The following is a 14,212-nucleotide window of genomic DNA, read 5'->3' as shown; positions in this document are numbered from 1 at the left end:
TAGAAAGAAAGAAAGACAGTCGAGGGGTCAGAGCGACCCAGCGGATCTACTCTCGGGCCGGATGTTTACTTCGCTCCCTTCTGCAACTGCTCGCCATCGTCCCTTTCTTTCTCTTCCTATGTCTTGATCTCTCACTGTCTTGGGCTTCCGCTTGGGCTGATTTGGATTCTTGGGTTTCGCTGGCATGGGTATCCCAGGGTGAGTGACACCCTCTTCGCGGTCCCCGACCCTACTTTGGAAATATATATCTTTGCGTGTTGTTTTTATCATCGCCAAGGGCAACGAAAACAACAACCATTCTAACCGGACTTACAGACTCATCAATGCTCTTGGCTCCGGGGAGCGCATTTCTCTGTCCAAATTAGCCATCACACATTTGGAGCGCACCGCAAGGCCCATCCGTGTCGCAGTCGACATTTCTATCTGGCTGTTCCAGGTGCAAGCAGGGCGCGGGGGCAAGAACCCCGAGCTGCGCACACTATTCTACCGACTTTTAAAGTTCCTATCTTTGCCCATTCACCCTCTTTTCGTGTATGACGGGTCCCACAAGCCCCCTTTCAAGAGAGGCAAGGCGGTCTCCGCACGCAGCTACGGCAATGCGCCCATCATTCGGCGTTCCAAGGATCTGATCGAGCGGTTCAAATTTCCTTGGCATGAGGCTCCCGGCGAGGCGGAGGCTGAATGCGCGCGCTTGCAACGCGCTGGCATCGTGGATGCTGTGATGAGCAACGATGTCGACACCTTGATGTTTGGGTCTTCTTTGACAATTATGAATTTCTCCAAGGAGAACGGTAGCGGGACTTCTGCCTCCACACATGTCACCTGCTATGGCATGGGGAAAGAGGGATATCCCTCAAATGTGCCCCTAGACCGAGCAGGAATGATCTTGTTCGCCATGCTCAGCGGAGGCGATTACCTGCCATCCGGGGTGCCTAAGTGCGGGAGCAAGTTGGCGGCAGAAATTTCGAAGGCCGGCTTTGGTGCAGATCTTTTACAAGAGATCACTTCTCATGGTGCAGATTTAAGTTCAAGGTTGAACGAGTGGAGGGAGCGGCTGCAGTACGAGCTGGAGGAAAACGAGAGTGGCTACTTCGCAACCAAACACAAAGCTGTCCGGATTCCAGAGACCTTTCCTGATCAGACGATTCTCGAATTTTATGCCGAGCCGAAGGTATCCGGTGAGGAAGAAATGGCTTCCTTGAGACGCAAGTTGCGGCATGCCTGGGATCGAGAAATCAATCCTTGGGATATCAGAGTATTCGCCGCCGAGTATTTTGAGTGGAATTATCGTTCGGGTGCAAGGAAGATTATCAAGCTTCTGGCCGAGCCCCTCATTTCATACAGACTCCGTCTCCAGAGACCTGTGTCGACATTAGCGCCGGGCCAGTCACTGGCCCTCGACTGCGGTATTCCCATGCTACAGAAAGTCTATAAAAGTCGGGTCAGTTTTGGCACGGATGGTATGACAGAACTCCAGCTGGATATGCTCCCCATCGATGTTGTCGGCTTGGACTTGTTTGCCGAGGAGCCCAATCCTCCTCTTCAGTCCCAGGAAACGCTGCCCTCGCAGAGCACAGTCCACTCAGGAGACGAGGAAGAAGACGGAGAGATGGCTCCTCCGACGCCCTCAAAATCTCGCGTGACAAAACGATTTGATCCCTGTGCCTCCGAAAAAGTCTGGGTCTTTGAGACGGTGGCTCGACTGGGCCTTCCGGAAGTTGTGCACAAGTGGGAGAAAGAACAGGCCGAGAAAGCTCAAAAGGCTGCTTCTCCAAAGAAGAAGGCGACCAGTCGACGTACAGGGCCTAGGAAGAAGGGGCCAATCGATCCGGGAATGCAGCGAGGAAGTATTTTGAAATACGGCACTCTCACCAAGGAAAAGTCAGAATTATCGACCTCGAAACAGGCACATTTGCTGGACGCTGCCGCTTCGACATCGTCAACTAAGCACAATCTATCCAGATCCCAGCGCTCATACCCGCCCTCGGAATTTGGAGATGAAGATCCTTTTGCACCCACCATGTATTCCCTCCAGGAACCTGCTAGTGGAGTGCGCTACTCCTCGCGAGAGGTTGATAATCTCTTGGGCACGTTTTCGGGTCTATCTATCATGTCACCAAATCCGGGAATCAAATGTCATCCTATGACGAATCAGAGTCGGATCAGAACTCGTCGAGGGATCATGGGTGGCGGTGGAGTTGATCTTGAAGAGTTTAATACGCCTATTACCGGAAGCGATGCCTGCCCATCACAACCTGTTCTGCCCCAGAGAATTAGAATGAGTTACTCTGTCTCTCAGCCCCAGGAGACAGGGAAAGCCATTCTTAAAACGCCTGTTCGTTCTACTCTGAAAGGGCATTGTCCTCGAGAGAAGAAGAAGCAGGGCTGCCCTGACCGCGAGGATAACTTCGAGGTCGAAGAACTTCAAGAGGCTGTCAACTCATTATCTTTGTCTCCGGGTAAACAACATATTTCTCACAGAAGCCCTGTCCGGCAAATTTCGCCAAAGAAAGTTCCAACCTCCGATATTGTCATTCCTTCTCCCAAAAACCAGACCAAGGGCTCTTTTCTGCCACATGAGCGGCCAACGGGTCTGGCCGATCAGTCTCGTGCATCAGGTACGAGGTCTTTGGTGACTGCGGTGCAACAGCAGTCACCTTCTGAACATATTACGCCATCGAGTGATAAGTCATGCAAAACAAACAACAAAAAGGCATCAACACCGAAACCCAAAACGTCATTCAGGCGGGCAAATGATCACTCAGAGCCGCAGACCATAGGACATATTGAGAATATCACGACATATGATGGCTTTTGGACTGTGGAAGCTGCGGCCTCTGAGCCGGCTTCTGAATGCAGTCCAGGTGGTGATCAATCTATCCAGAGTCGGGGTGGCAAAGAGGGCAAGAAACGCATCCCACGGGTTAGTATTCTTGACCTAATATAGACTATTGCCATAACGAAGTACCAATGGGTTTGATCTTTTCCAACTCAATACACTCGTAGCCAGTTCATCCAAATTTTACCTAGTAGTATCCTCCCGAGATTCTTCCGCTCAAATCCATCCAGGGAGGTGTGATAGGCAACATTTGATATGAAGGATATTTGTCTCGATTATGTAGACTAGGCTTTCGGTTTATCGGTCTAGTTTAGGTACTAGGAGTTGAAGCATACATGTAGTGGGAAGAGAACAAAGCCGAGTGCAAGCAAGGCAACTAAATGGACCCAAACTCAAAAGAGATCCAAGCCAGCGTCTTTGAACTTATCGTGATATATATACTAGGTAGGAAGAACGGATGTCCGGGATTGGATATGTTTTCCCAAAGAAACATACATTTGCATAGGAAGTCAAATGCAAATGGAGTGAGTATATCGGCGACATCTGAGAAACCCGGCAGAACCAACGAGTGTCCAAGATAAATTACAGCAAAAATAACAAGAGAAATGAAGATGGGAGATGATATCCAAACTCCGCCGCGTCTAAACCAAAAGAATAAAAAAAGCCCAAATCTGATGCAAATGCAAGGCCCGAAATTAATAACGTCCAGCAAGAAGACAGAAGAGAAGCGAATGACGATTCGTGAGGCGGAAGAGTGATGTGTCTATCCAAAAACCTTCAGGAAACCCCAAAGGCCCAGACCACTCAGGACAGGGATGGTTAAGTTATCGTCCCAGCTCCACAGGTCGATGAACTCGCTTCCGGCAGCGACAAAGCCGGTGACAACGCTCATGACGCCGAGAGCCAGGGGGCCCGTAACGACACCGGATGTGCTGTCGGTTTTCCAGGGCAGAAGGCCGCGAATAAAATCTGGAAGGAGGTTCAAACGACCAGTAAACATGAAAGCGCCCTCTGGGTCGTTGGGGAACGTGCCGATATAGGGCACGAACCAACCCCAGAAGGTGGCGGCGGTGACGACACCAACAAACCAGGCGGCCGCAGTCCCAGCTAAGCTCTTTCCGGGACGCAGATTACGAGTGTAGCGGCCCCAGAGGCGGCCAAAGGTCGACGCGGCGGTATCACACCAGCTGAGTAGGAGAACACCCATGACGCCGACATCCTTGGGTAAGAAGCGCAGCACGGCGTAGGCGCCCAGGAGGTACCAAATCACGCCGTTATAGCCTGACACCTCGGTTTCGCGCATAAGCGCACCCAGCGAGCGGACATAGAACTTGTTGACCTTCTCGGAGCGGTGGCGCACCAAGTCTGTGACGGCGATGGGCACCAGCGCTGTGAAGAGCACCGGCGTGATCTGCAACGTCTGAACACCTCGAGTATATAATGTAAGGGTAAGGAATCCGATGGACACATGTAGAAGCTTGCGCGGGATTTCATGGCGGTGGATAAAGCTGCGATAGCGCGTGTGGAGAGGAATGAGACCGAGCGGCGATGGGGACCGCGAAATGTCGCGCACACCCTTCGGAAGGTTTGTATTTGGCGACAGATAGCCGTTAGAAGCACTGCCGTTACTCCGTGGCGGTGAGGCAGGGATTTTGGGATTCGACCGACGCTTCCGCGATGAGGCTGAGGGTGTTGCAGCTGCTCGCGTGCTGCGAGATCCGGCCGAGTCGGATTCCTCCTCCATAACCGTAACTCCCGAAAGACGTTGCCGGCGTGCAGATGACCGTGTCTGTGGCGCTAGATATCCATCCCGTGTCTCTGAAGGGTCTGAAACTGAGGGCGAAGGAGAGATCACTCGGGGAGTCCCCGGGACCACATTGGGCGAAGAGGGCATGTCAGCCGCTCTCACGGCGAATGGTGGGAGAGCAGGGACCCAAAGATGGCCGACCAGAGGCCTAGAACAGGCAGGAGAGTTGTAATGGGCAAAAATGCCAGTATATAGGAAGTCCTGTGGCGACGCAATGGTGGGCGATTCTTTTGGGCACGCTGGATGCGGTGTAGATCCAACAGCTAATTATGTGGGTTATATGCGGAAAAGGCGATGAGAGAGCAGGACGGAGGTCCGGCGCATGATGTGCTTCGTTTCAAGCACCAATACAACTGCAGGAAATAGTCGCTGTGCCTGATGAAAGGTGCGAATAAAAAAGAGGCGCAACTCGTGTGGCATTTCCGCCTGAAGCCGCGAGGCACGTGACCCTATCTAATCGATAAGCCTCGTTCTTTTTATCTTTTTTTTCTTTCTGCTTCGCTCCAGTTGCCGACTCACTTACTTCACTTGAACAGGGACTAGACCTGTGCCAATGGCTCCCAAGCCCTCTTCGTTCACAAGGACGTGGGATGGCCTCACGCCTTCCCTGTCCGAATGGACTCTCGACGCTGTGGCCTCCATGGGCTTCACGCGCATGACCCCCGTTCAGGCCTCGGCCATCCCTCTTTTTATGGCGCATAAAGATGTCGTGGTGGAAGCAGTCACTGGAAGTGGCAAGACACTGTCCTTTTTGATTCCTGTGGTGGAGAAGCTCCTGCGAATCGAAGACCCGCTCAAGAAGCATCATATTGGAGCCATCATCATCTCTCCGACACGGTGAGTATTTATTTGTGGTGGGGGTTTTGGCATATTTTGCTGATCAATGAACCAGAGAATTGGCATCGCAGATATACCAGGTCCTTGTGTCACTATTGGAATTCCACCCTCCTTCCGCCGCTGCCATAAAGCCGCCCGAGGACGATGCGCCTCGTCCGAAATTATCTTCCTCGATCTTGAAAGTCGTCCCCCAACTTCTTTTGGGCGGTTCAACAACTCCCGCGGAAGACCTGAGTACTTTCCTCAAGCGGTCACCAAATGTGCTGGTGTCGACACCGGGAAGACTGCTTGAACTTCTTTCGTCGCCGCACGTCCACTGCCCCCAGTCGTCCTTCGAGATGCTCGTCCTCGACGAGGCAGATAGATTGTTGGATCTTGGGTTCAAAGAGGACTTGCAGAATATCTTGCGCCGGCTGCCCAAGCAAAGGCGAACGGGACTGTTCAGTGCCAGTATCAGCGAAGCTGTGGATCAGATTGTGCGGGTTGGCCTGCGGAATCCCGTCAAGGTTGCTGTCAAGGTAAAAGGGGCGGCTGGAGTCGTGGACAAGCGAACTCCCGCAAGGTATTTGTTCACATCGAACACCAATTGTTTCACCACTGACTTCTAAATTAGTCTGCAAATGACCTACCTGACCACACCGCCAGCCCTTAAATTCGCCATCCTAAAGCAAATCCTCTCATCCGTCCAACCCACACCTCAAAAGACCATTTTCTTTGTGTCGACATGCTCCAGTGTCGACTACCTATCTATCATCCTGCCCTTGATACTAGGAGACGACTTCAACCTGGTACCACTTCATGGGAAACACCCAGCAAACGTCCGCCAAAAGAACTTCACCCGCTTCACCACATCCACCACACCCGCCATCCTCCTAACTACCGATGTCGCCTCCCGCGGACTGGATATCCCATCTGTCGATCTAGTCGTGCAGATCGACCCACCCTCCGACCCAAAAACCTTCATCCACCGCTGCGGCCGCGCTGGCCGTGCTGGCCGCAGAGGCCTCAGCATTGTCCTCCTACATCCAGGGCGCGAAGAAGATTACGTATCATTTTTGGAAGTGCGCAAAACCCCGGTGACGCCCTTCAGCCTCCCAAGCACAGTCTCCGAAGCCGAAGCAGCCAAGGAGGCCACGGACAAAGTTCGTGCGAGCATGCTACGGGACCGTGCACTCTACGACAAGGGCCAAAAGGCCTTCGTCAGCTGGCTACGCAGCTACAGCAAGCATCAAGCCAGTAGCATCTTCCGCGTAGAGGATCTAGACTGGGAAGCCCTCGGCAAGGCATGGGGCCTACTCAGGCTACCGAAAATGCCTGAACTACGCGAATTCACCGGAGACAAGAAGTTGGGCGTCGATCTGGACTGGGACAACTATGCATACAAGGATAAGCAGCGCGAGCAACGTCGGAGGGAGGTGATGGAAGAGAATTCGAACGGAGATGCGGCGCAGCAGCAGGCGTCTCGGAAGCGACGTGCCAATGAGAGCGTGGCGTGGAGCCATAACCAGGAGTCGCGGGAGAAGAAGCTCAAGCGGAGAGAGTTCAAGAAGGCACAGAAGGAGAAGGAGAGGTGGGAGCAGTTGCCGGAGGACGAGAAGCGGAAGGTTCAGGAGACGGAGCGCATGGTTAAGGATATTCGTGCAAAGAATGAGCAGCAAAGATTGCTCAACCGCGCGGCGAATGCAGGCGCTGCGAATGATGGCCATGGGGGATGGGGAAGACGAGTTCCAGGGGTTTGATTAGATATCCTGCTTTTGTATAGACAATCATGACCTTCGCTTCACTCAGTGACTTGACGCTGGGGGAGCAGGACTATATATGCATATACCGTAGCAACTGCAAAAGTCTAAAACCTGCCGAGACACTACGCTAACTACGATACCGGCAATTAGTAGTTATACTACTCTAAGAGCCCTAAGCGTAGGGGGTACTTTTGTAACAAGGGGACCATTACCTACCTTACAGGAGGTGAGCATCAAATGGGACGGGGGCATCGTGGGATCGTGGATAAAATCGATTCCATTCTATCCACGATTCAACGCAGACAATGGGAAAGGCTACGAGAAAGTAGGGGTGGCGAGAATTCTAGGCCAACATTTTGGATTAGAACGAGGCCCTAGATATAGGAAAAAGAGACTATCCACGAGCCACTCCGAGGGTGGCCCTGGGGGCTCGTGGATGTCAAAACAACAACATTCGAAACCTCGGGCCCATCCAGCGACCCAGCAGAGGGGTCGACCGGAGGGCCCGAGAACAAGAGGAAAGAACAGAGAACAATCAAACAACCAATCAATACATATCAGAAATCTGACCCATAGATGAAAACAAGCAAACTCCACAGGCTTTTATGCAACACGGCCAAAAATGAGAATGGCCAAACATGAGAATGATGTGTCAAGAATTGAAGTCGAGAGAAAAACAAAGATGTCGAAAAGAGATACCGTGTTGACAATTGAGAGAAGGGTGTCGATAATTGAAAATGGTCGTCGATAATAGTGATTGAGAATTGATCATGATCCTTTACAGCTGTCCAGTGCGTTCAAAGCGTTCGAAGCCATCGTTGAAAGCCTGAATCTGGCGCTGGACTTCATCCTTGCGTTCTTCCCACATCCGGTCGACGATATCATTGACCTCACGGCTGAAGCCCAGTGCCTGGTACATGGGACGAGGCTCAGGCCACTGAATCTGACTGAGATCTCCAGTGGGACAGACTTCATTGAACCAGCGGCGCAGGCGAGTCTTGCGGTCCTGACGTTCGGATGGGGTCTCTTGGCAAATGGACATAGGGTCCGAGAAGAAGTTGGGAGTGGTGCAATTGCTGCTTGAGAAACGGTGAGCTGCACGAAGACGGCTAGGCGTCTTGGGGTTGAACTTGGTCGCCGCGGTGCGGACTCGTGTCAGCGGAGAAGGATCTTTAGTGGGACCAATTTCTTGCTGAGTCTCCTCAGGGGGTTGGGACCGAACAGAAGGGCCAGTAACGCCAGGCGGCGCGGTAACGATTCGAGATCGCGCGTCAATGCTGCGATCATAGGCGGCTGCAAGTCGGGACGGGGCGGCGGTAACTTGAGAGGGAGGTGCCAAAGCAGTCGGCTCGGGGCCCGCGGTTGGCAGCAAACTCCTGTCATCGTCAAACGAAGTGTTTGGGGACTGCACCAGTTTGTCAACGTGCTGGGAGGAAGTCGGAACACGAGGGGTAGAAGAATCCTGAATTTCGGTCACGTCAGATTCGTCGGAGTCAGAGTAAGGGGTGCGAAAGGTTCCATGAGGGTTTGGAACAAATCCGGGACTTCGTGGTTCACTCGCTTCATCTCCAGTGGAAGACGAGTACGGGGTTTGGAAGGTGCGGGAGGGGCCCGATATTCCAAGCTGGAAGGGGGGACTTGACGATACCTGCGGTTCACTCGCTTCATCTCCAGTGGAAGACGAGTACGGGGTTTGGAAAGTGCGCGAAGGGCCCGATGTTCCAAGCTGGAAGGGGGGACTCGTTGCCTGCGTGGTGTTCGCGGCCTGCGTGGTGTTCGCGGCCTGCGTGGTGTTCGCGGCACGACGAGAGGAGACGGTTCGACGAGAGGCATCTCGGCGGCGAGGCGACTTCTTCGGTTCTTCAATTCGAACCTTCTTCGGGGCAGGGCGTGCTGGCTCTTGGGTAGTCGGTGCGGGTTCGTCGGCCGGAGGCGCAGTCTTTCGGGACATGGCCGCTCGTCGTTCCATTTCCTCTTCGGCCCACTTCTCGTCATCTGAGTCAAAGGTAAAGTAATCCATGTCCATGCCATAGCTGCATCCCACGGGGTTAGGGATCTGATCAGGCGAAAGTCGACGCTTACGCTTCTTCGACTGGGACTGGACGGGTGCCGATGCTTCAACAGCCCTGGCTGTGGCTGGAGCGGAGATTTCGGGAGGAACAGCTGTGGCAGGAGGAGGGTTCTCCACCGGCTCCTTCACCGGCTCCTCGACTGGCTTCTTGTCCCTACCATACCAGTGGTCAAGTTGCTCCTTACTGTACCCAGATGGATAGAGAGAGTAGGAGCGCTTGCGGTCGCTTGCACGTGAAGAAAGCACGGCCCGTCGGGAAGAACGAGGAGCAGTAGTCATAAATGGACGTGCGTGTCTGAATGCAGGTGTTTCCGCGGGCGTCACAAAAGGCGTGCCTTTCTCAACACGAGAAGGTGTCTCAGGAGATGGAGGCGTGTCATTGTCAACACGGGATGCAGACCCAGGCTCCTGCAGAGCTGATGTTCACTAAAGTTAGCGGCAAGCTTGAACGGTTGAGCAACACGATACTTACCTTGAGTCGACGCCGGTCCGGCATTCTGAGTCGGGCGGGTAGTAAGGCGCTGACGAATACCTGTCCACCTCCGAGAAAACTCGTTGAAAACCCAACCGGGGGAAACATTGGCCCACCAATGTCCGCCTGCAGGTTCTGTGGCAGGGGCAGCAGGGCCATCTGGCTGAACGTTGCCTGGGGGGGTAGTAGCGTTTTGACCGGCATAAACAGTCACTTGGGTAGAGGACTCAGCAGGCGCGTCTGTCCCACCATTCTGCTCAAGGAACTCGGGAAGACGGTACACGGTTCGGTCGATACGGCCAGTGGCCTCGACACGGCGGCGTTGGGCAATGTCAGCGTAGGCGGTACGCGATGCTCGCGGGCGCTTCGCAGAGCGGATTGGGGTCTGCGGGGCCGTATGGTAAACACTCGGGGGAGGGGAGGAGTCTCGACGGCGCCGTTTCTTGTCTGATGGATAATCCAAATGTGTCAGCCGGGTAAGTCCTTCGAGGCTGTCAAGTTCTTCCAGGATTTCTTTCAGAGAGTTCCGCAGGCCTTTGATGTGTTCCTCTTTTTCTGCTTGATGGGCGGCTTCAAGAGCAGCAAGAGCATCATCACGGGCAGCCATTTCGGCCCAGGAGTCTTGTTCCTGTCTCCGGGATTCGTAAAAGGCAATTTCCTCCGGAGTACGGGTTCGGTGGAGGTCGCCGAGACAATCATCAATCCTTCCAAACTGAAAGTTTTTGGACCATCGGTGGAAGCGAGGAGGATGCTCTCGTCGGTACAGGGTGTGGTACTTACGTCTCTTCCCGGGGCTCTTGGGTAGGGATCCATCGGGCGAAAGTAGGTCCTCCGATCGCTCCACAGGCATTTGTTTCTTGACAGGGACGGTGTTCGCAACATGGACGGGTTTCTCGACGTGGACGGAGTTGGGGGTTGGGATAGGGAGCTCGACGCTCTGGATGGGGTCATCGCGGTGGCTTTCCTCGACATGGCGCTGCTCGACTTCAGCACCAGCAAGACCAGCCACCTCAAGGTTCTGATCAACGTGTTGGGCCTCGACGCTGTGCATGACTGCAGCAGGGCGGGTGTCTGCCATCGTTGCCCAATCTTGGGAGTTGTGTTCGACAGATTTCTCGCGGGCTTGCTCGGGGGCCTCTTCGGGGCTCTCAGTCCGGGCAGTGCGGGTGTTGGTTCTCTGGAGTTCACATTCAGCTGTGGACATTCTCCATCACTGCCGCGCCTCCTTACCTTTCTTCCGCGGGTGCTTTTCTTGGCACGCGGTTTCCGGGCCTTCGCTGAGGGTGTCGACTTCGAAGCGTCAGTCGGCTGCGCGTCCTCAGTGGACTGTGCGCCCTCGGTCTCGGGCGGCTGAGAAGATGTTGCACGTGTCGTGCGGCGGCGACGCGGCTGAGGGTTGGAGTCAAGGGACACCAACCCGTTGGGAGAGAGTGGTTGAGATCGGGTACGCATCCCGGGTATGTCGGGCCCAAGATGCGTTGGCGGGGCGAAAGGGAGGCTGGAGGTGAGGATGGGAGTGAGAATGGGAGTGAGGAAGGTTGGAGGTAGGTGAGGTTGATGCTATGCGCTGGTAACAAGAGACGGTGAGGGTGGGAGAGGAACGAAGAGCATGGGAAGAGGAAGAAAAACAAAACAAGGAAGCGGGACAGGGAAGGAGCGATGGGGTTATTGTTGCCCTCTGTGTCAAACAAACCAGTCGCACCTTCCTCACGAGTTGAGTTGCGCCTGCCTCACTCAGAAAAGTTGCCGGCGAGCTCTCTGACCGCCTTGATATGACTGGGCGCCTGAGGCATCCATCTGCCTCTACTCTTGACAAGCACGAGACCACTGGATTCATTTAGTTCCCTCTCCCGTTCAGGCAGTGGGTGTGCTTTGATCTACACTACGCTACCACATTTATTTCCAGTCTCCTAACATAAAGAAAAAAAGAATGCGAGTCCAATTCGCTACCAAGCGGACAGAAGGAAGAGTGCTATTTGTACAGATGATGGTCCCTGTCTCTCGTTCGAGACAATGTGTATCAGAAAGAAAGAGAGAAGAAGACAGAAGACACCACGATGGCTCCTGAGATTCTCAGATATTTGTGCGCGCCTTATAGAGCAACTTCGCCTTTCCAGGTAGCATCCGACAGTCCCAATGTTTCAATCAAATGCTGCCACCGGGGTCCACCGCGTTCCTTCTGGCGGACGTACCGCAACAGCTTCTGTCGCTTATGAACGAGGATCTGAAGATTGCGCTTGTTGTGTTTATCCTTGTTGGACGTCTCGAGGTGCCGAGAGAGGTTCAGGATCTTCACCGTGAGGATGGCAGCCTGTACTTCTGCCGACCCCGTGTCCCGGCCAACGCGCGGGACCTTCTCCGAATGGAGGGTAGCACCGTCCGGTAACACCGCGGATGGCTTTGGTGGCAGGATAGAGTCGGTGTTGTGTCGGCCGAATTGTTCAATGCATTTTTGTATATTCAGTCGAACGTGGTCTTTCGAGTTGGCGTTGTTGAGGTTCACAATCCGGTCAATGGCTTCTTGGGCATCCCGGTGCTCCTTATCGTGCAACTCCAGGGCCTCTTTCTCATGCTGAGGATCGGCCGTGTCGCGGTTCGGGTTCTCGAGAGGCTCAGCCAGGTCCTTTGAGAACTGCAGAGCCCTCTCGAGCTCGGTAGAGTTGATGGCATAGTTGAGAGACCCTGGTGCTGCTGACGGCGGTTGTAATTCACTCTGTCTCGCTTGGATCTCTTCGATGAAGGGTGTCGGGGTGCTGGCAACAGGATCTCCTATTGATCCTTCTCGCTCCTCCTTGAGGACCTTTTGCCGGGAAATGTTGGCTGCCTTGCGTTGGCGAACACGGGCGAGCAGAAAGGGCTCAAGTCTTTTGCGCGATTGAGGTTTGGTGGACTTGGCTCTGATGAAGGTCTGGGCCGGGGAGGATGCGGCCAACGAGTTGTGACCATGAAATGAGCCTGAATCGAGGGTCTCGGTTAGCCTGCGTTGAGCAATCGATATGGGAGTAAGTCTATACCGGACAACGCCTTGAGCGAAGGCTGAAGGGGAATTCGCGGAGGCATCTTGGACTGACAGACCACACACGCTGCGCCGACCGCGATCAAAAGCACAACTTCTTCTTCCTGCCGGGAAATCTTCCGGGCCGAGAGACAGACAGTGGTGCCTCAGGCAATAAAACTCAGTCAGCCAAGATTACATAAAAGCAGCCCTAAGCCCTAACTCACAACAGCAAGCGAAAATCATCGCTGGCGGGCCGCAAGAAACATTTCGCGACTGCCCGCCTTTTATTTCCTCCTCCATCCCGACAACGATTGATCCTACCACCTCGTCAATCCCATCAATCGCCCATCATGGCCCCTTCTCAGCTCCCCCCCGTCTTCAACCCTACCTCCCAGGACATTGAGATGCTCCTGGCCGCTCAGGCTCACCTGGGCTCCAAGAACCTGCAGGTTCACATGGAGCCTTACCTCTGGAAGACTCGCCCCGACGGTGTCAACGTGATCAACATTGGCAAGACCTGGTATGTTGGATTGTCACAATTGCTGTCTGGGAATAGACTCTAATCATGCGGTGGAAACAGGGAGAAGATTGTCCTGGCTGCCCGTATTATCGCCGCCGTCGACAACCCCGCCGATGTCTGTGTGGTTTCCGCTCGTCCCTACGGCCAGCGTGCTGTCCTGAAGTTCGCCGCGCACACCGGTGCCACCGCCATTGCCGGTCGCTTCACCCCCGGTAACTTCACCAACTACATCACCCGCTCGTTCAAGGAGCCCCGCCTCATCATCGTGACCGACCCGCGCACCGACGCCCAGGCCATCAAGGAGGCCAGCTACGTCAACATCCCCGTCATTGCTCTGTGCGACACCGACTCGCCCACCGACTTCGTCGACGTTGCCATCCCCACCAACAACAAGGGCCGCCACTCCATCGGTCTGGTCTGGTGGATGCTCGCCCGTGAGGTCCTGCGCCTGCGCGGCACCCTTGCCACCCGCGAGACCGAGTGGGACTCCGTCGTTGATCTGTACTTCTACCGCGACCCCGAGGCCGAGGAGAACAAGGAGGTCGCCGATGAGGCCAAGGCCCCCGGTGCTGAGGAGATCGGTGCCGGTGCCGTCGCGTCTGGCTTCGCCGGTGACAACTGGGATGTCAGCGCCCCCGGCGCCGGTAACCCCGGCACTGCCTTCGCTGCCGCCAGCGCTGCCGCCGCCACTGGTGCCACCAGCTGGGAGGCCGATGGCGCCGACTGGGCTGCCAGCTCCACCGCCCAGACTGGTGAGTGGGCTGAGGCCCAGACCGCCACTGAGGGCCAGAAGTGGTAAATCTTTTCTACACGGTGATCAGGATAGCCGGTGACAAGGGGGGGAAGATATGATCTTACCAAAAGCCATGGCGATCCGGGATAAGTGTGGCCAGGAACCTTGACGAAGAATTGCTCTTGTTACCGAC

At 54.6% G+C, this 14,212-nt stretch overlaps 6 protein-coding genes across 6 annotated transcripts; 3 read left to right on the top strand and 3 right to left on the bottom strand.

Annotated features, from left to right (window-relative positions):
- Nucleotides 1-184: 184 nt before the first annotated feature.
- On the top strand, nucleotides 185-2,947 carry PFLUO_LOCUS1677 (uncharacterized protein; the record flags this gene model as incomplete). The annotated part of the gene is made up of 2 exons (XM_073778738.1): nucleotides 185-198; nucleotides 316-2,947. The coding sequence occupies 2 exons, from the start codon at nucleotides 185-187 to the stop codon at nucleotides 2,945-2,947; spliced, it is 2,646 nt and encodes an 881-aa protein (XP_073635763.1).
- Nucleotides 2,948-3,602: 655 nt separating this feature from the next.
- PFLUO_LOCUS1676 (Diacylglycerol kinase) lies at nucleotides 3,603-4,583 on the bottom strand (the record flags this gene model as incomplete). Its single annotated transcript, XM_073778737.1, has 1 exon — nucleotides 3,603-4,583. One exon carries the CDS (start codon nucleotides 4,581-4,583, stop codon nucleotides 3,603-3,605), a length of 981 nt encoding a protein of 326 aa, XP_073635762.1.
- A 616-nt stretch (nucleotides 4,584-5,199) lies between these two features.
- Nucleotides 5,200-7,222, top strand: PFLUO_LOCUS1675 (ATP-dependent rRNA helicase spb4; the record flags this gene model as incomplete). The annotated part of the gene is made up of 3 exons (XM_073778736.1): nucleotides 5,200-5,483; nucleotides 5,539-6,045; nucleotides 6,097-7,222. The coding sequence occupies 3 exons, from the start codon at nucleotides 5,200-5,202 to the stop codon at nucleotides 7,220-7,222; spliced, it is 1,917 nt and encodes a 638-aa protein (XP_073635761.1).
- Nucleotides 7,223-8,003: 781 nt separating this feature from the next.
- PFLUO_LOCUS1674 (uncharacterized protein) lies at nucleotides 8,004-11,220 on the bottom strand (the record flags this gene model as incomplete). The annotated part of the gene is made up of 3 exons (XM_073778735.1): nucleotides 8,004-9,712; nucleotides 9,769-10,945; nucleotides 10,999-11,220. The coding sequence occupies 3 exons, from the start codon at nucleotides 11,218-11,220 to the stop codon at nucleotides 8,004-8,006; spliced, it is 3,108 nt and encodes a 1,035-aa protein (XP_073635760.1).
- Nucleotides 11,221-11,860: 640 nt separating this feature from the next.
- On the bottom strand, nucleotides 11,861-12,828 carry PFLUO_LOCUS1673 (uncharacterized protein; the record flags this gene model as incomplete). The annotated part of the gene is made up of 2 exons (XM_073778734.1): nucleotides 11,861-12,723; nucleotides 12,783-12,828. The coding sequence occupies 2 exons, from the start codon at nucleotides 12,826-12,828 to the stop codon at nucleotides 11,861-11,863; spliced, it is 909 nt and encodes a 302-aa protein (XP_073635759.1).
- A 288-nt stretch (nucleotides 12,829-13,116) lies between these two features.
- PFLUO_LOCUS1672 (structural constituent of ribosome) lies at nucleotides 13,117-14,085 on the top strand (the record flags this gene model as incomplete). Its single annotated transcript, XM_073778732.1, has 2 exons — nucleotides 13,117-13,286; nucleotides 13,347-14,085. The coding sequence occupies 2 exons, from the start codon at nucleotides 13,117-13,119 to the stop codon at nucleotides 14,083-14,085; spliced, it is 909 nt and encodes a 302-aa protein (XP_073635758.1).
- Between the last annotated feature and the right edge of the window lie 127 nt (nucleotides 14,086-14,212).

The sequence above is a fragment of the Penicillium psychrofluorescens genome (assembly GCF_964197705.1).
Source record: "Penicillium psychrofluorescens genome assembly, chromosome: 1".
NCBI classification, from domain to species: Eukaryota; Fungi; Ascomycota; class Eurotiomycetes; order Eurotiales; family Aspergillaceae; genus Penicillium; species Penicillium psychrofluorescens.
Note: the sequence above shows the minus strand (reverse complement) of the source record. Positions and strands in the feature narration are given on the sequence as shown.